At 43.0% G+C, this 20657-nt stretch overlaps 1 protein-coding gene across 3 annotated transcripts in view; it reads left to right on the plus strand.

The window, feature by feature from the left end:
* The window catches only part of LOC119483354 (interleukin-1 receptor accessory protein-like 1), a 314228-nt gene that overhangs the window by 283123 nt on the left and 10448 nt on the right, over positions 1-20657 (plus strand). For all 3 annotated transcript variants that reach the window (XM_037761374.1, XM_037761376.1, XM_037761375.1), the window contains 2 exons: positions 8986-9131; positions 13957-14103. In XM_037761374.1, coding sequence (XP_037617302.1) covers positions 8986-9131; positions 13957-14103 — 293 coding nt within the window. The remainder of the gene's footprint in view (positions 1-8985; positions 9132-13956; positions 14104-20657) is intronic.

Genomic DNA, 20657 nt, shown 5'->3' on the forward strand with positions numbered 1-20657 from the left:
CAACCAACTGCACCGTCGCAGAAGTGAAGCACCCACCCTCCGGTTCCCCTTCAGGTTAACACTGTTAGCTCTCTTAGCATCGTTAGCTATGAGCCGCCGGCTCTGCTGTTGCCATGTTTAGAGCCATGCGGAGGCAATAATGCTCCCAATCTCACATTTAGGACATTTAATTGACCCTAATTTAATAGTATATTTTTTCTCAGTGCCTATTACAGATTACAGTTACATTTATTTTGAAAATAAAGTCTATAAAAGTTGAACCAGAGTGGCCAGACTGTACTAAAACAGCTTCAGGTTATTACAACTTTGCATATAGCATTCGACCAAATGACAAGCTGTTGTTTTCTGATAGTGGCAGAGCTCTGCTTTGGCTGCATTCAGGTCATATTGGAAAAAGTGGAAAAAGACAAAGACAAAGTGTTGTTTAAGCTTGAAAACATTTGATATATGGACGTTGACTGACAAAAGCAGAACAATACACTGACAGCGGACCTCACCCACATTTCTTTTCTAGATGATGAGCTGATCCTCAGGCAGTGAAGGTCAATCAAAGCTAGAGTCGAGTGCTCATCTTCCTCCTTGGAGGGATAATCAATCATCATCTTCAATACAGGACTCCTTAGTCTGCTAATACACAACGTGTGTGAGACAATGGAGATACTCCTGTCAGTAGTAGATACGAATACAAGCACTATTTATTCTCCATTATATTTCACTTTTATGCACACAGACATTTCGATTATGATCAGATTGTCAGATGAAGTGGGAGCACGGCAAAGACGAGGAAGAAAAGAGGATTAGCAAGTATCAAAAATTGAATAAAATAAACAGAAAACATATCTTGACAGACATCCGAGTGGGATGGTGGAAGGTGTTGCTTCCGAATTAGCATAAAGTAACTGAACGGCATGTATTTGTGCAGCGGTGTGGCCACCGTCTCCCAGATGTTGTTACAGAAAAAAGTGAGCGATGAATAATCTTTCATTGAGTTTAAGCAGTGAAGGTGGGAAAAAAGTGTTTTTTTACACTGCTGTTATCAGCAGGGATTCCAGAAAATAGGGCGGAAGAAGGGAAGTGTATCAAATTTAACAACTAAGGAAACAAAATCATAAGAAACTGTTCCCTGTTTAGTGGTATCCCATGTACTAGCAATACTGTAGTGTTAAAGGTGCAATGTGTAACATTACGCCACCTGCTCCAAACAAATAGAGGGCAGTATTTTACCTCTTCTACTGGGTCCATACAATCTAAATTTACTGTCATCACTTATAAAAAACAAAAAGCCAACTACTAACTAACAGCAGGGCAAGAATGCGCAAAAATCTGCCGATTGTTCCGCCAATCCAATAGTCGGAAAAATGAACCACTGGACCGAAAGCCCATTAGACTGACAGCCCGTTATTCCGAAAACAAACACCCACTGTCCCGAAGTCCCGTTGTTCCGAAAATACACACTGTCCCTGAACTGGCGTAACGCGTGATTTAAACTTTTATTTTTTTCCCCGGAGCATTGTGGGCCATGCTACGGGGTCGGGTATTTTCGGAACAACAGGACTCCGGAACAATGGGTGTTTGTTTTCGGAATAACGGGCTGTCGGTCTAATGGGCTTTCGGTCCAATGGTCCTCTTCACATGCATGTCGATAATGTAATTTTTAAAATGTTTTAAACTAACATTCCGACCATTTCTTACACATTGCACCTTTAAGGGATAATTTATTCGCCGTTAAGCTAATTTTCAAGCTAATTATTTGTTCATATAGACATTTTCCTGGTGTCTGTACTGAAATAATACACACATTCACACATCCTTTCGTGTCCTGCCCCACTGTACTCCTTTGACGGACCCGACGCATGACTAGAAAACCCCTGTTGTCGACAAACGCCGTCTAATGAAAAGGTTAACTGTAAGCAGCGTGACAAGGCCGGGGGGAGAGCTAGCGGCCCAGCTGGTGACCTGGCATTTCGAGATGTCTATATTAGCCTTCTAGCACATTCCGTCCAGCTCTCAGCGCCGCTCTCTGTTGTGAAGGACACCAGGCCAATTAGAGCCTACAATACTTAGGGGGGCGGTGGAGGTGGAGGTGGTGGGGGGGGGCGGCAGGTGGCGGCATCGGGTAGGTGGTATAATAAAGATGAAGAACACTGAGAAGTGTTGGAAACTCGGCTTTCATATGATAGTTGGATGAGGTAACAAGCCAAGAGATCAAAACGGTGACCCTGAGCTACTTTGAATGTGTTTATGTGGGCGCCCACAGTATGTGCACATTCAAGTGCATATTTTTGTTGTGTGCCGCCGCGTGATGCTGTCTCCCTGTTATTTATTTTATTTTTTTGTTCCCGTTTTGAATGTGCACCACTTCAAAACCCACCCCCTGACATCATTCCGTGAGCTTTTAAGCTTTGAAATGGAAATTAACTACACAGGAGTATTCCCCGAAGGGCCGCCTGTAATACATGAAATGGAGCTTTTGGCACAATGTTTCACCACCGAGATTCCGGGGTTGATATAAAAAAAAAAAATATTTTGTGGCTTGCGGAACACGACTTCATGGATCTCGGAGGTGAAGTCACAGCGTGGAATACAGAGATAGCTGCTGTAGTTTAAAAACCAGAAGACCTTTCAGTCCCTGGTTTCACGGGACGTGCAGGCACCTTTTTGAGCAGCAGTTCAAGTGTGAAATTTGACTCTGATTAATACTCAGATATACAGATATGTTCATGGGAAATCAGAGCACTTAAGTCCGGTCCAGCAATGCTTCCACTGCCTGTTAGCGCTGCAAACCTTGTACGTCTTCTTTTTACAGTCTGACATTGATGCGAGGCAAACAATCATATACGCCTATTGAGGTTTTTACATGTGGGATTTGGTGGTTTAATGGAGACACTCTTTGCAGTAGTAAGAGTCTGTATCTTTGGAGTTGTTTGTGTTTTTTCCTATTTTATTGGTAGCTTGTTTAAAGGGGAACTACACCCATTTTCAAAATTCATACATGTTATTCCTATGGTCTAAGACAGTCCAAAAAATATGAGTAAACATGAACAACTCTCCCAAATCCAAAAACAAGAGTGCTAAAACTCAAACTTGTGATGTCATTGGGTATAAAGTGTGGAACCGCTCCATACACAACGAATGGGGAACAATGTTATAGATGACACTGAATGTTCTGAGTATATGGGAACATTTTCTGTTTCACAACTGAGAGCACTACAATAGAATTAAGCTCATTCGAGTATAAAAAAGAAAACTGAACAAAAACAATTCTCATTCGTTACAAGTTAGGAAACAGCTACCTATAGTCTCTCTTACTCCACTATATTCTGTTTACACAGTTTTCCCACATAGCAGCTAACCTTTACCCTGAGCAACACAAGGAATATAATAAGCCTCAGCACGCCCATTTCCTGTTCACCCGTCAGGGTCACAGAGCAACAGGGTAAGCACAGCAGCCCAGACATCCTTTTATAAACTAACTTTGTCCATCTCCTCCAGGGCTTGTTCGTGCATTTTCAGGCTGATGCAAGGATATATATTCCCTTCAATGCTTTCCAGTCCACCATACCCACTGAGTCCCCTTAGGCTACGGAGCTTCCAGTGGATCTCCACCATCTCCACCAGATATAGTATATCGCAATCGAGTGAAGGTCAGAAGATAAATGTAATCATTCAATCAGGACCGCTGGAAGATCCAAGAATGCTTGAAACACATGGCCTTACTCATTGAACACCTGTATTGGGTTTAGCAGAAATAGTAGTTTTCTGTGTATCGGAGGTGGGACCAAGTCAGAAGTAAGCCTCAAGTCTTTGCACTGAAGTCCCAAGTCTAGTCCCAAGTCAAGACTGACAAGTCCCAAATCAAGATTGACAAGTCCAAAGTCAAGATAGTCATGTCCCAATTCAAGACTGACAAGTCACAAGTCAAAACTGACAAGTCACAAGTCAAGTGCCAAGTCCTAAACTTGTGAGTTTTGTGTCCTAAACAAGACATAATGCGCTCTTCACGAAATGTAATGCTATTTGCGTCTCCGTCTGTAATTTTCCACTTGCACGTTTTGCATACTGCAATTAGTTTTTTGTCGATCACCGAGTCCAAGTCGAGTTGCAAGTTTGTTTGTTTTTTAATTTTGTCAAGGGGAGCCGTAAGTAAGCAAACCTGTGACTAAGTCCACACCTCTGCCACATGTTCCACTCACTAAAGCACTAATGCAACAGCGTGACACAAGCTTGCTAACTCCAAGCTGATGCCTATTGGGTGATCTGTCATTGTATACAATTTTACATTTCAAGTGTCTTTTTAAGAGCATCTGCTCTGATCTAATTCGTATCTACCTTTGGGGTGAAGTCAGGAGAGATGCAGACAGCGGGAAAAAACATTTTACGGAGCAACAGCCAGTGAGGCATTTAGAAATAAAGCAAAGCATGACAACATGGCAGAGTTCAAAAGTTCAGGTGTCACATTGAGGCTGCTTGAAGAGATTGTTCTAGGTAATATATAACAAAGCTTTCAGGTGAAGCCCTTGACTGGTTTTCTGGAGTGTGCCCAAATTTAGAAAACATCTTTTACACCAAAGGATTTACAGTGACATTGATCTTGTTTTTTTTTTGTAGTTTTACCATATGAAACGCCACAAAACCAAACTCCCAGATGTTTTTACGAGATGAACCTGAGGTTACCTTCTCAGTGAGTCATTGTGTTGCCTCAGTTTATCTTGAATCCTCACTTGTACGCACAAACACAGATATTCCTCCACTCGAAACTTTCACTAACCAGTATGATGGATCTTTTTTTGTAAACAAAGATTGATTTTTTTTTCCGTCTTTGCCAACACCCACAGTGTTTTAGCTCAGTCTATGTTGAGTCACACATGGGTGCCACCTCTTTAAAAAGACATCAGCTTGGATCTATATCCCAACCTTGTAGAGCCCCGTGTCTCTGCCTGGCTGGGCGCACAATGGAGAAGGATGAGTGTTAGAAAAGCTCGCAGGAATTAAGAGAAAAGGCTAAATTAATTTCCCTCGCACGAGCCTCAGGTAGTAACTTTCGTGTTTTCCTGCAGAAGCTTAAAAAGTACTGCCTCATAATTAGTTTTTATGAAGCAGCTAGTCCGTGTAGCTACAAAAATAATTACCTTTAATGGTTGTTCATTGTGAATGGTCAATAAAAGAAATTTCACCGGGAGTGTGATATTTTCTATGTGGGATACCAATTATTAGCAGCACTTTGTAAAGCTAATGTGAGATATTGCCATGGCAGCAGCGGTTGTATTGTAGTTTGTCTTTATCTCCCCCGCACTTCACAATCTGCTCTGTTCAGTCCTCTCATTGATCAGCCAGAATTAGATGAGTTTTCATATTCAGATGCCCCGCGGCAGACGGCAGACGAATGCCCAAGTGGCCTTGTACCTTTTCGCACTATTAGCCCCATGCATCATTAAACAGGGCTTTGAAATAGCTGCAATTGTTGTAACCTTAAAAAGCCTATCTGCTCATATATCATTCCTGCTTTTGCACAGCAACGCAGCAGGAGAGATACGGCTCTTTTAACCATCATTGTGGTGCTGTGTTCTCTTCTTGTCACGATAGTTTGTTACGATTGCTGTTTTATAGTTTTGTTTTATAGTTGTTTTTGTTGGACTTTCTTGCATTGGCGGATTCATCATGATCGTTGGGGCGCTCCGACTATGACTGGGAACATCATTCCTTTTACATCCTTTACGAAATGCATGTTAGAAGCAATTCCTTCCTTGCGTTAAATGATTTTACCACCTTGATTACTGTCTTTATCAGTACTTTCTTTCAAAAAGCCAAGCCACTCTTAAACTTAAAGGTCCCATATTGTAGAAAGTGAGATTTCCATGTCTTATTTTATTATAAAGCAGGTCTAGGTGCTATAAATATTGTGAAAGTATCCATGGAGAAATGGACACAGTTCGTATTCAGAAACTGTGCCTCTAAACTAGCCGTCAGGGCTTCCGTCACGTTGTGATGTCACAACGATACAGTCACCGGTAGAAGTGTTGTTAAACTCTGTGTATTTGACACGCACAGCAAGTTCCCCAGCGACAGCGCAGATGCGGAAGACCACAAACGCTGACCAATCAGAGCAGACTGGGCTCTTAAAGAGACAGGCGCTAAAACGGAGCGTTTCAGACAGAGGGTGAATACAGGTATATTCAGACAGACAGTATGAGAAAAATAATGTGTTTTTTTTAAATTAAAGCATGTAAACATGTTCTTGTAGAAACCCACAATACAAGTATGAACCTGAAAATGTCTCCTTTAAGTCAAACACACTGTAAAGATGCATAACAAAGGCATTATTGGCAATGTAGAAAGCACAGAAGGTCAAAAATTAGCTTTCAGGAATCAATATCGTTTCATGAGTAATTAGTAAAGTGAACATTACAGCTGCTAAACATCAGCATGTTGGCATTGTCACTGAGAGTATATTAGCATGCTGAAGTTAACATTCAGGTCAAAATAAAGCTGTTCTTTTAAGCTGAAAAGGGCTTAGTTTGACATCTTGACATTTTGAGGTGCCATCTCCGCCCGACGGCTTGTTAGCATTGTCAGCAATTTTCATTGAAACCAGTTAGCTACAGCTTGATGCTATTCTCCCTGCTTATTTAAATGAAAGAAGACACTGATAATGAAGAGGAGGCTGCTAAAATCCATTTTTTTGCTAATGAACACTGCATCCTGCCAAGTGTCCAGTGAAGACAAATAGGCTTCTAAGTGTCATAGTGTCCTCAGTCTCTGTGATCAAACAGTCAAAACGTCTAGTCTTTTGCATGTGTTGTTGTTGTTGTTGTTGTTGAAGTGTATAGATTTCTGGAAAATGGCTGTATTCTACGCAACAAAAACATCAAAAGAGCTTTTTTTTCTACTCTCGCTAACCCTCGTGGCAAAATGTTTTGTGATAGGTCGGCGCCGTAGCGCATCATGACAGTCACACTATTGTCCCCGTAGCAACATGTCACAACCAGTCAACATCAAGAGTCTCGGCGAGTATTTTTCACGGGGGAAATCTGTCATGACTCATACGACGCTGGCTTCTTGTCAGTCACGGACTGCCACCTCCTACCTTTTGTTTTATTGATGAACTAAACAAAAGTTACCTTCGGAAAATAAAAGCTGCCACGAATGTCAGCAGATTATAGAGCTTGGTATTAAATTTAAGGCTCTGTCTGATGTATCTGCATATTTATGGGTGGGATGGGTGTAAAGGTATAAAGTGCACAGTAGTTTTACTCAGAAAGTGTCAGCTCTGTGTCAGTGTCTCAAAATTGCACTCCACCCAAATGGAAGCTTATAATTCCAAGGTCATGATTTATGGATTTTAGGATGCATGCTGTAGACACAACTCAAATTTCCTCGGGGCAAACTTTTTTTTTTGTCAGAAAAATCCATATTTTATTAAAGAGTCAATACTCTACTTATGACTTTTTGACTGCCTGCAGTCTAGAGTTATTGTTTTCCATAGTTTTTATCACTTCTATTTTTTGGGTACAGATTCAGAACATTTGATATGACATTGTTGTTTGGAATCTGTAGTCACAGAGCGTAGCTGCAAACATCAGGGCTACAAAATTAAAACTTCAGCTCTGCATGTTCTCTGATGTTCTGATTTTTCATCCCAAATCCGACTTCTTAAACGGAGACTGCTACCACAGAGGCCACTTTGATGTACACCTCACAGACAGTAATGAGGCGGCTAGACTCCGTTTGGGCACATGTTTGAAGTCCTGTTGGTGTTCAAATTTGACCAAACTGCCCTTACAGTATGTTCATTTCACCGACCATGAGTCATAAACTTGTAAAAAGTTTTGGGCAGACAGCGATACATCAGTCGGTCCTTCCTGATTAATTGATGGTTGCTGTCCACCATCAGAAACTTCATGTTCGACACTTGTCTTTGGCTCAAACACTGAATCTTCCTTTCCAGCGTTGTCTGATCTGTCTGGGTCCAAAAAAAAAAGATTATGTGTGTTTGCTCCAAAAGTCTGTAATATCTACTTTGTCGAACCAGGCAAACATTTTCTGGATGTATTTCTTTACACTAATAAAGGGGAAATGAAAATCTGACTCTTTCACTCGCTCAGGTAAAATCATTAAATATAGAGTGAACATTAACAATTTTACAATTTCCGCCTTAGATTTTATCCAGTTTGCACAGTGTCTCTTAGAGCTGCCTTTCTTTATATTGTTTAGAGCCTTTTGGTCTCCGGTATCTCATTGTTTTGGTTTTACGACCTACATTCATTATAGACAAACATTTAACTGTATAAACTTTAAAGAGGACCTATTATGCTTTTTTTCATTTCCTTTAATGTGTTATATTGTTTTTTGTGCATGTAAAAGGTCTGCAAAGTTAAAAAGCCCAAAGTTCACGCCAAAGGGAGAAACACTGCTCCTGAACTGCCTTGCTTGAAGTCCCGCCTTTTCTTCCGTAACGTGGTGATGTCACCAAGTAACACATTTGCATAATAGCTGCTTAGAGGCTAGTTTGGCACGCCCTCAAACAAAGCTAGTTAGAGCGGAGCTGGAGCGAAGTCCGAAGAGTTTGGTTCGGTTGACCAATCACAACAGAGTGGGCCTGCTGACCAATCAGAGCAGACTGGGCTTTTCATAGAGGGGGCCTTAAAGAGACAGGCGCTAAAACAGAGTGTTTCAGACAGAGGGTGAAAAGAGGTGCTGCAGCACAGCCGGTCTGAGAAAAATAAAGCGTTTTTTTGAACATTAAAGCATGTAAACATGTTCCAGTAGAAAACCAAAATACAAGAATGCACCTGAAAGAGGTCCTCTTTAAGTCATTTTTCATGAGTATAATTTCAGAAACATTAAATTCAATCACTTTCACGTCATAAAAAGTTCCTCAGTGATAATGTAGTCACGACAAACCCAATGCTAGTGTTTCATATGCATCAACCGCCATCAGCATCCATGCATCCCTTTTACTGTGCTTTCTCCTGCCCCATCTTGCAGGACAATCCGGGAGCACCTGGGGGAGCAGGAGGTGTCCATCTCTCTGACCCTCGACTCTCTGGAAGAAGGCGACCTGGGCAACTACTCCTGCTATGTGGAGAACGGCAACGGGCGGCGGCAGGCCAACATCCAGCTCACCAAGAAAGGTGAGGCGAGCACACAGACAAGCACATAGATTCATTTGTAAGATGGAAAAAAAACCTTCATCTTGGTTTTTGGCCGTTGCTATCTTGTTTTTTTTGGCTGTCGTCATCTTGGCTTTTGGCCGTTGTCATCTTAATGGCTTTCATGAACTGAAAATACACTGTAAAAGGGTTAAAGTTCTAAGACAAAAACATGGACGACGCTGTGATAGCGACCTGTCAATCACAAGGTAGCCACGCCCTAAAGCATCCCCTGCTTTATGGTCTGTTTGACTCTAAATGGGACCATAATCTACTAAGTGAACATCATGCTGTATTGAAGAAGACTTGAAACTAGCGAATGAGACCATAAACTCATGTTTACAATGTTTCCTGAGGTAATAAATCAAGAGAGAAGTCAAGTCATTTTCTCATAGGCTTCTATACAATCAGATTTCTTTCTGCAACCAGAGGAGTCGCCCCCTGCTGGCTGTTAGAAAGAATCCAAGTTCAAGGCACTTCAGCATTGGCTTCACTTTTCAGCACACAGCATACAGTGTTTTTATAGATGCCTTGAGATTTAATAATGGCATGTTGCAGCTTTGGAGGTGAAAAACACCATTTAATACCACAGCCTTTGCTCTGACAATAGAGTGAATCTCTTCGCAGCAATTTACCGAGTACAAAGAAGAACAACTAGCGGGACTCTGGGAATTGACCAGTTGTTTCTCGCCTCGGGGAGGAAAAGAAATGGGACAGTATTGTAGATAGTGCAGAAAAAGCCTGTACATCCACCTCGGCTCAGGGAAGCATTAGTTTGAAGAGAAAGAAAAATCGCTTTCGGAGAGAGTCAGCCTTCGGTGTTGTGATGCCAGACAAGCTGTTTGACTGTCTGGCAGTGACCTCCCCCATCACAAACACACTCGCACACAAATCCTCCTTTGATCGCCGAACTCTCACTCAGACTTTTTTTTCTCATCTTTCATCACTGACTACTGTTGCCTCTCCCCCTCCTCCTTGTCTTTTTATTCAAGCAAACATTTTTGAGCTTTCCCTCTGATTTCGCCTCACTGAGGATGACTGTTTGAAAGTTGATTCCGCGATGATTTCAAACAGAGGATGCACACTTTCCGGCGTGGTTATATAATTTTTATTTTTTACCGAGGCTTGGGGGGTCTCTACAGCCTTAAAGTTGTCAGCGTTGAATACATTTACATAGATATTTTCCCTCTCTTTTAAGCTCGCAGCTTTGGATCCAGCTTTGATGGCAGCCCAGTTCCCCTCCATTTGCTATATTAAAGGGGTTTATGCTGCACAGTCGAATCTCAGAATAAACCGGAGAAGATTAGCCCGGTCCTCGCAGGATTGCGGGACCACGAGAAATCGGCCCGTGTTTTTTATTTTATTTGCTGCATCCACGGCCAGTCGGTGTTTACGGCGCCTTTCAAAACGCGTCAAAGTTTTCCTCGCTCGTCTCTTGAAGCTGTGAAACCAGCACGACGCTCCAAATGAATTTGCTCTGCGCAGCATCAAGCAGAATATGTCTTCACTTTCTTGTACAACTTCTTGTCGTGAAGAAGTTGAGGAGTCCTCCTGGCTAACTTTTTTTTTTTTCCATATCCTCTGATACATTTTTTATCTCGCAGCAGCATCTAGTCGACAGATGCGTATACTCTATATAACTAACTAACGTCTAGATTCTTGATTTGCGAACATGAGAAGCAGCAGACTCAGCTTTCACCGTTCTCACAGCTGCTCTCCTCTGTTTTATTTCGCCGTCCAACCCCCACTCTCTCCTCCTCGTCTCTCTTTTCATCCCTCTCCCTCGACAACGGAGAGAGAGATGCAGTTATAGAGGGAGAAAAGAGGGGTGATGAATCGCCTGATGCCATGTGGCTCCATCAAATCCGGCCTTCTAGTCGTGAGGAGCTAATTTGTCTTAATCCGTCCCACTGCAGCGCCGCAACAATACGGACGCCAGGCGGAGAAGAATTGGCCTCGTCCACTGTACTCTGGGCGAGCAGCTGGCTTGTTACACCGTCCAGATATCTGAGGAGTGTTCACTGAGGCGGGAGGGCAGGGCGGAGGTGGAGAGGGCGGCAAAGAGGAAGCGGCTCGCATCCATCTTCTCGCAGTGCTTGTTAGCCGCAACAGAAAACTAATTCAGGATTGAGACAAGAGGAGGAAGTCAGAGGCTCTACGGTGTGTTTGTTTGCTCTCTTGTTTGCGTACGTCCGTCCGTAAGTTTAGCTGAAGGTCGACGCTCCAGACAGGCGTGATGAAGCGGTGCGGGGCCACGCTCGTTAGCTCGCCGGAACATCATCCTTCATCACGGGAGCTGTCAGCCTGATGGCCGCCGCAGTGGAATGGGCATTGCGCACTCCAACGAGGTTAAACGCGCGTCGGTGATGGATGGAGATGGCGATGGCGATGCACGCGAGTCCTCCCCGTCCGTGTTTATGTGTGCGCGCGCGGCGATTCCAGCCTTTTTACTGTTGCCCATTAGTCAGCCACTGAAGGCTGACCACCCAGATTTTGCGAGGCGTAGCCAAGAGGAAACGTTGAACTGCCAAAGATGGAGTGACATCCGACAGAAAACACTGTAAAAAGCCTTGAAAAAGAGACAAGATCATGAAAAAGACGAAGCAAACGACTTGGTTTTTCAAGGCGAGTCGCTAGACCGCGGCGCTTAATGGAGCCCATTGTCCTGTAGTGTAAAATATCACCTTTCATCCCCCTGAATAACACGACTGGTCTCGCTTCTACTGGATATTCAGTTCTGTCCTTCTTACACATTTAGAATAATGCGAGCGTAAAACTGAAATATCAACAGTGAAGTCCTGCAGCTCGTTGAATTTAGCTTCCACTGATGCTTTTCATGAGTTCAGCCCGCAGTGATGACGGATGGCGGGGAGAGCGGACCGCTCTGGGCGTTTTTTTCTCGCCTCGCGCCTCTCTGCAGCCGTACGCACATGTATAACCAATCTTCATAAGTGCGGCGGTCTGATCTGTCATATGCTATATTGTCGCGCCTCGATTTTTTTTTTATTATCCAATCAAGCCACGAGGCGTTAAGTGTCAGGTGTAGAAGTGGTTAGAGTTATGTGTCACAATGAGAATATAAGCAACATGAAAAGATGGAGAGGAAAAGTAAGAAAAACTAACTCAGCCGCAGGAGATGCCGTTCTCAAACAAATGTGGAGGTAGAATCATAAATAGCTAGCGCAACTTTCCTCATCCATCATGACTGCATCATGTATTATTTTGCGCGTATTGATGTTCGTCGGTTAGATTCTGGGCCCTGTGGATGCACGCCAACTTTAAGAGCAGAGAAATAAGTTAGAGGGGAAGATAGTGATGTGTAACTTTCTGACATTTTGTTGAATCTAAGAAGAGAATAAATATAGCCTCACAGCATCAAATGTCTGCAGTGAGATCAGAAAAACATAAAAATGATAAATGTGACAGTAAAAAGGGTCATCTTTCACACTATTCAACCAAACTAAAGTGCCTATAAATGTAATGATTTTAAATCAAATTTTGTGCGTTTGCTTTTTTAAAACTTGATCATAAATAGTAAAAATCTGACATTAGATAATGGATGGCTGGAGACAGCTCTGTCCACGGCGGTGTAAAAGTACAGCGTTGTTATCCGAGACTCTTTCAAGAGAAATAAGGGAATTGATCGCAGACCTTCAAATTCTGGGTCACCCAACAAGTGGAGAGACATCAAATACAAAGTCATCGTCTGCATTTCTTTTTTTGTCTTTTTCAGAAATGTGATAGATGGCATTTGCAGTTCTACCGAGTCCAAGAAAGACAGGGACATCTCAGGAGAATCTGGCAAATCACAGCCCATATCGACCCTTTTTCATACTCAGGGCTTTATGTGATTTGCAAGTTATCTGGCACTTAAAGGGGATATATCATGGAAAACTAACTTTTTTTTGTGCTTGTGCGCATACATTCGGGTATTTGGAGACAACACATTCTCACTTCCAACTTGTCAAATACCACCGCTTGGTCATTGCCCCACGGCATCGGAGACTGACGCACGGGGTACCCCTCTTGCGTTACTGTATACAATATACGCTTGTTACATGCATAGTGTCCTTTCAAAATAAACGTCCGTTTTCACAGGAAGTTAGGCAACACAACCACTTAGTTAGAGTTAGGAAACGGTCGTGGTTGACGTTAACTTCACTAACTAGTGACTCATGGGACTCATGGTACTACGTGAAGTCACAGATTTCTTTTAGCCTCACACGGGGCACCAATAATGGTCTCCTGGGTGTAAGTCCTGTGTTTGTGTGACCCATCCATCCCCCCTCTCGCCCACCCTAATCTAACTCTCACATGCTTAATACTACGTCACTTGCTCTGACCTCCACAAGTGTGTTTACATTGGCTTTAGTTGAGTGGGCTGTTTAGATCAGAAAACGTGATTCAACAAGCCAATCAGATTTGTCTCCCCTTCCTATGTCACATGCAGACTCATTCGAATATACCGTCCACAGCTTGAGAACTACCTTTGCAAAGGTGCACCATGTTTTTCTCGCAAGCCAATCAGAGCAGACTGGGCTTTTTCGGGAGGGGTTCTTAAAGAGACAGGTGCTAAAATGGAGCGTTTCAGACTGAGGGTGAACACTGGTATATTCAAACAGACAGTATGAGAAAAATAATGTGTTTTTTGAACATTAAAGTATGTTAACATGTGCTAGAAGAAAGTCCAAATACAAGTATGAACCTGAAAATGAGCATGATATGTCCCCTTTAAACTATTCCAGAGTGCTTGTTTTCTTAGTTTACTTATTAAACTCCCTCTCTCTCACTGTGTTTGCCACATTAGCAGAGCTGATGTACACGGTGGAGCTGGCCGGAGGTCTTGGCGCCATCCTGATGCTGCTCATCTTCCTGGTGACTCTGTACAAGTGCTACAGGATTGAGCTCATGCTCTTCTACAGGAACCACTTTGGCAGCGAGGATATAGATGGAGGTAAGATGAGATAAAAACTTAATTTCCTTTGCGCCGTTATATAATAATCCTCCGTAATCTGTGATACCGCAGTGTTTTCTGTTTAGTGGGTGATTTCTAAAGCGCCTTCCTCTGCTGTGAAAGCATCCTTTGTTTCCTCAGTAGGCATCAAATCCCTAACCTGAGCAGTATCAGCGCTGCTCTGCATTTATTTTTACTCACACCTGGGCTATTTTTCATATCTTAAACCTGCATGTGGCTCTGTTTTTATGTAAATACGCACCTGTTTTATCAGTCTAAATGACGCAGAAAAGAGCCTCCCATAGTCCCAAAATTTCTGTCGGCAATTTGAGGGAATCTTCTCGACCCGCTGAGCTAAATCAAAACTTTTATGCAAAAATATTCTGTAAACTGTCTCCTAAACAGCAGCGAGCGACTCCGGCTTTTGATGTGCTTCCTTTTTCTTTTCGTATTTGCATCCTTGTAAAAAACTAATCACAAGCCAGCCTTGTAAGAAATGTTCACGCTGGGTTTTGTTTCCTGACATCACAACGCATGACTTCTGGGTAATGAAGTTCAGGTTTTTCAAACGGTTCCCTCTCGCCGCGTTTCAGAGCCGCCAACAGGCAAAAGCTGCCGAGTTTAGCTTTAAAAGGAAGCCTTGATCGCTTAAACACTGTGAATACAGCAGCTGCTGGTGACTTGCTTTGTATTTCAGGGGACATTTTGGTTGTCGTGTGTTTTCTTATTGTCATTCCAGTGGATGACCAGCGAAAATATTCTAGTTAACAGGATTTGTCAACCCCAGATATGCCGTATTTTTTGTATATCTTTGCGAGTTTTGGTGTCGTTTTGGTGCCTTTGAATCAAACAGCAATGGCTTCAATCATACATGGGAGAAACCCATTATAGTAGAGATTATTTTTTTCCAATGACAGCAGCCTCAAAAGACCGATCACATTCGAAGACCACTGTCAGCTTCTGCAAATGGCACAGTCACTGTCCACAATACTGTGCCATTTGCAGAAGACACGCAGCTCTGTTGATCACTCGTTAAATCTAGCGTAACCCTGTTTTGTTACACAGCAGTATAGTGTCGGGAGTAAATATAGAGAAGACCACTGTACACAGAGAAAAAGACTTTCCAATTTGGCCCTGTTTATTGCACCCTAACAAGCATATGAGCAGTTTGAAATACTTTGACACAATTTTCGTAGAGCTCTGGAAAAGCTTTCACGCAGGCAATAATTTTATTTGACGATTGTAAACAGTAGGATTATAAGGAGGCTGCATTTTGTGGTGTAGTGGTAGTTTTTGTCAAAACGGCCTAAGTGGTGCAATTTAGCTTTTGTCGAAAGGGGAAGTTATTGCACCAGTGTCTTTTACTTACTAAAGTAGACAAGTTGAGGCAAAGAGAATATTAAAGGGATAGTTCGGGTGTTTTGAAGTGGGGTTGTATGAGGTACTTATCCATAGTCAGTGTATTACCTACAGTAGATGACGGTCGGCTCACCACCCAGTTTGGAGAAAGTTATCTCACGGAAGCAAAGCTGTCATTTGTACGCCATGTGGTCTGTACTGACTGCAATGTAAATGAGTCCACATAAATATGCTGTGCTCAGAGCTAGCGATGTAGAATAAAAAGTGAGAAAGACTGCTTTTTGCGGGCAGAAGGGGAGGCGGATGGGTCCAACAAACACAGGACCTTCAACCAGGAGACTGGTGTTTTGTTTTGTAAGTTACGTTAGTGACGTTTGTCACGTTTTTTCCGTAGTTATAGTACGTTTCTTTTCTGTACATATTTTACTTAGTTTACGTACTTATTTTAAGCCCAACCATGAAGTTTTTCCTAAACCTAACTAAGTGGTTTTGCTGCTTAAACCTAACTGCGGACATTACCCTAGTTTTGCTGCATGGCGTACAAATGACACACGGAAAGCCTAAGAAAAACGGGTTGTATTATATGACGAAACCCAAGTCACACAACAACACAACAAACTAACCGATCGAGGCAACGGTAGACTAACTACTCCCGTGTTCTGCGAGGTAAAATTACTGTTTTTTTCAATGGAGTCTGGTGGCTTTGGCGAGAGAAGAGATAACAGCTTCAGTTCCCCTTTAAGAACATAGACTGTATAGCTGTCTCACAGCAAGGTAAACCAGCAAAAATATTCTAAATATAGCATACACTAAAACTGATTTTTTTAGGTGGGCCTTTCTTTTAGGTGGCTAAAACACGTTCACAGCAGTACATTGCTTTGCTTCCATGCTGGTGCTCCTGTCTGTTTCTCCAAACTGACTGTCATCTACTGTAGGTAATACACTGACTATGGATCAGTACCTCATACAACCCCACTTCAAAACACCCAAACCATCCCTTTAAGTTAAGAGGGGTTGGGTTGTGATCCTGCACATGTATGTGTCTACTGTTGATGGTTTCCCATGTGTCTGCACAAGCAAGTGCAAGAGTGAAAGGATACTATATTCTGCTGAACACTCTAGAGACTGTGCAAATCCAAACACAGTCCCTGTGCCAGACAAAAGCATTAACTCTGAGGCCCCATCAGCAATAGTAAAGGGGAAAAAGCCCTCTGATTGGGCCTGGTGGATGAGTCTTGTCTTGAGAATGCATCAAACTGAGACAAGGAGCAAGTTTTAATTTGATTCCCCTGTAATGAGTCTCTCAAGCACCAGCGCTGCAATGAATTCAGGGGGAATGAGATTAGTTCGGAGAGGCTGAGGGACTGTACGTAGTGGAAAGAGAGACAGCCAGAGAGTTATGAGCGTTAAAAGGTAAAAAGCATTCCTCTCCTCTCCTCATACATTCCCAGCTCTGCTCAACTGTGATGCCTGCTACATCAGACATTTCAATGAAAGTCATTACCGCTGGCTGTGTTGGGCTTTCGGCCCCCGGAAAAAGCAGAGCTTCGCCCTAATGGATGGCCCGGAGGCAGTTGTGTTGAAAAAAATGTCGGGACTTGAACTTAATGCCAAACAGCAATTGTCTCCTTTAATTGTGCCACCCGAGTGAGTGCTTGGAGAGAGAAACAGATTTTCAATTTGTTCTCCAGTATAAGGGGATCAGGTTCAATAAGACACAGCGCGCTGCCTCCCGGAGCTCTCGGGAGACCCCTTGATACTTTCCTCCGCGCCGCGGTCGATTAGATCACTTCACTGCCACCTCTGACGCGCGCCCATTCACAAGCGCGCACGCGCTCGCACCTGCACTTCGCAAGTCATCACCAGTACTGCAGGTGAATAGCGAAGGATAAACTGGAAAACCAGTTGAGTGGAGACAAAGCTTTGGCAGGAAGGTGGTTAACGGAGATCTCATCTCTATGGTAACCGCTGCACTGACAGGGAGAAGTAGCGGCATGTAGTTGCACACACATAGTTTTCATAAATAAAGCCCTTAAGCCAGTGTCTTGGATGCACACAGATCCCCCCCTCCCCCAACATAAATCTGCACACACTGCCAAGAAAGTGCTTGTGTTTCACCATGGCCACTCGAAGAACTAATTGAACGCCTGCCTCCCTCTTCTGCCAGATGTAAAATTGTAAGCTCTACGTAACAATAGGACGGACTGTCAGCTATTTGTCAGCGCCGCTATTTAGTTAAAGACCGCTCAGTTGTCACATTGTGTGGGTGTCAGTGGAATCAATAATAGGCTTCATGATGACAACAGCCGAGCGAGCTTGTCAAGGAGGTGGGAACTCATCAACGCTCCGCCATAAATACGAATGTCAGTGTTGTCAGCGCGGCGTGAAATTATGAGGCCCTCCCGTCTGTGTTCGGCGTAGTTTGGAGACACTGAGCGTTAATAGTTTTCCCATCTCGCACGCGGCGACTGTAATGCATCCCGTTTAATTTGCATATTTAAGACGCAGAGGTAAGCATCACAAAAGGAGCTCATTTGTAATCGGAAGGTCAAGTGATGTTGTCAGATGTAATGAAAAACAAAGGAGACGAATGGGGAGTTTACACTAAACCGCTTCTGTCAGGGCTTCACAGATAAATATATAGACACTGTATTTTAGAAATTGTAAATCTGGACTGTTGGTCGGACAAAACAAGAAGGAGTCACCTTGGGCTCTGAGAAGTCGTGATGGGCATTTGGTAATTTCCTAGGATGTTTGCTTGAATTAACTTTGTAATTTGGCACTAATTGTCGAGGAAATATGAGCGTCCTTGAAAGAAAAGTTCCATTTAAACCCCAGTACATCATGTATTTGTCGTTGGAAACTTTAATCTCCATATTTGTTGAGTTCTTGCATGTAAACACATTTCACATTTACGTATCTTCAGGTGACCAATGCACTGACTAAAAGACTCTCCTGGTTACAGAGCAGGTATTTGGAATTAGTTAAAGAGGACCTATTATGCTTATTTTCAGGTGCATGCTTGTATTTGGAGTTTCTACTAGAACATGTTTACATGCTTTAATGTTCAAAAAATGCTTTACTTTTCTCATACCGGCTGTGCTGCAGCACCTCTTTTCACCCTCTGTCTAAAACGCTCCATTTAAGCTCTTGCCCCACCCTCTTGAAAAGCCCAGTCCGCTCTGATCGGTCAGCTGCCCCACTCTGTTGCGATTGGTCAACCGAACCAAACTCTTTGGACTCCGCTCCAGCTCCGCTCTAACTAGTTTTGTTTGAGGGAGTGCCAAACTAGCTGCTAGGCAGGTATTATGCAAATCATAATACCTGCCATCACCACGTTACGGGAGAAAAGGCGGGACTTCAAGCGAGGCGTTTCAGGCAGTTCAGGAGCAGTGGACTTTGGGCTTTGTAACTTTGCAGACATTTTACATGCACAAAAAACTATATAACACACTGAAGGAAAGGGAAAAAAACATAATAGCTTCTCTTTAATTGGACTTTAAAACTTTAGACTTCTCTTTATTCCATAAAAAACCTTCAAAGAGTATATCGAAGTAGTTATGTAAAAAACATCTCTCATCGTCAAAACCAGGACAATCTAATATATAATTATACTCCTCACCTTCATCGCCTGTCAAACAGAGTACACGTACAATGTACCAATTTGACAATCTGTTTTCCCTATAATTACTTCTAAATGACATTCTTTCTAGGAAACGTCTTGGAAATGATTCAGAGAATGCAAAGCTTTTTTTCTGACATCCTATCGACTAAAGAATCAATTGATAAAGAGAATAATCATCAGTCGCAGCCCTCTATAACCTCAGGTAGCTGTTTGTTAGTTCAGGAAAACAAAACGCCATGTTTAAATGTACTCAGCCAGTCATTAGCAGTCCGCCCCGTGTGCTTTTGTAGCTTCAGAGTTAAGTATGTGTGTTACGTTCCAATTTACTCTCCATTAAATGTAATGAAGCCCAGAAATATCCCAGAGATTACGCCTCCAATTCTCTTGGCGCTCTCCGGCGCGAGTTCAGGAGTTCACAATCTAACTGTGGGCTCTCTATGCACTCGCATACATTATCACCCGCCCCTCCGAGCGCGGTTGAGCGTCAGCTCCTCTGCAGTCGGCATGTGGGACGGAGGAGTGCTGGGATGCGGTATCGGAGGTGTGCTGCGCTCTCAGATACACCTCACCGGTTTCTTGTAAGGAGTGACTCCTCAAGGTGCAACAGCGGGGTCATTCCGCCTTCGAGATTCACCCTCTTTCCTCTCCCTTCTTTCTCGCTACAGACGAGTGAATCAGCTCCACGGAAATAGCCCCCGATCTGCCTACACAGCTTTCATTTAAATGCTACCACAGAAAAACAGAGAGGGAGATTTATGTCGCCGAGAAGTAGAATATAAGCCTCAGTTATTTCTACTAAGTGATTACGAGGTTACATTTCAATTATTTTTACGTGTCCCCGATGTAAAATGAATTGCGTGTTATAAAACGAGTTTGATTAATTACGTAGTGCCATGTACGAGTGCCAAATGTCAAGATTACCCACTGGGAAGTGAGTGAATCTTGTTGACAGTGTCACGGCCCAGAGAGAGGCAGGAGTGTAAAATGGAGAGGATATTAAAAGATAAAAAAGGGATACTGTGCTGAGGATTGATCCCTCCTCTTGAACTTCCTCTCTTCTCGACCCGGCTCTCTCATCTTCAGCTCCCTTCTTCTGCGGTGTTGTGACGGGTTAAACATCACCTCACGACACCAGCGCTGCAGGTGGCCTCTACAAAGCAAAGGGACCAGAATCATAATGAAGACAGGAACTCGTAGATCCAAAGCCTGCTCGTGTCTCTAATGAGTTTCCCCCTCAAAGGCTGTGTTCACATCGCAGCTCAAGAGTGTCCCAATTCTGATTCCCCCCTCCTTTTGTGGCACAGATATGAAGGTTTTAGTGAATAAAGAAACACATGGAATCTGATATTTTTGTTTCCTTCTGATGAATATGACCCCGAAATGTGACATATCTGATTTGTGGCTGATCAACAGCAGTCACAACTGGCACATCAGAATCAGAAAGGGCCAGTTCACCAAAATCACAGCTTACTAGTAATTCAGTTTTATGCACAGGAACTATTTCTTTGGTAGAAAGTTGTTCCATTGAAAACAGTTTGCTGCGGATTATCTTGAGTAACCAGGGAAACAC

This window comes from Sebastes umbrosus, chromosome 24, assembly GCF_015220745.1.
Source record: "Sebastes umbrosus isolate fSebUmb1 chromosome 24, fSebUmb1.pri, whole genome shotgun sequence".
Taxonomy (NCBI): domain Eukaryota; kingdom Metazoa; phylum Chordata; class Actinopteri; order Perciformes; family Sebastidae; genus Sebastes; species Sebastes umbrosus.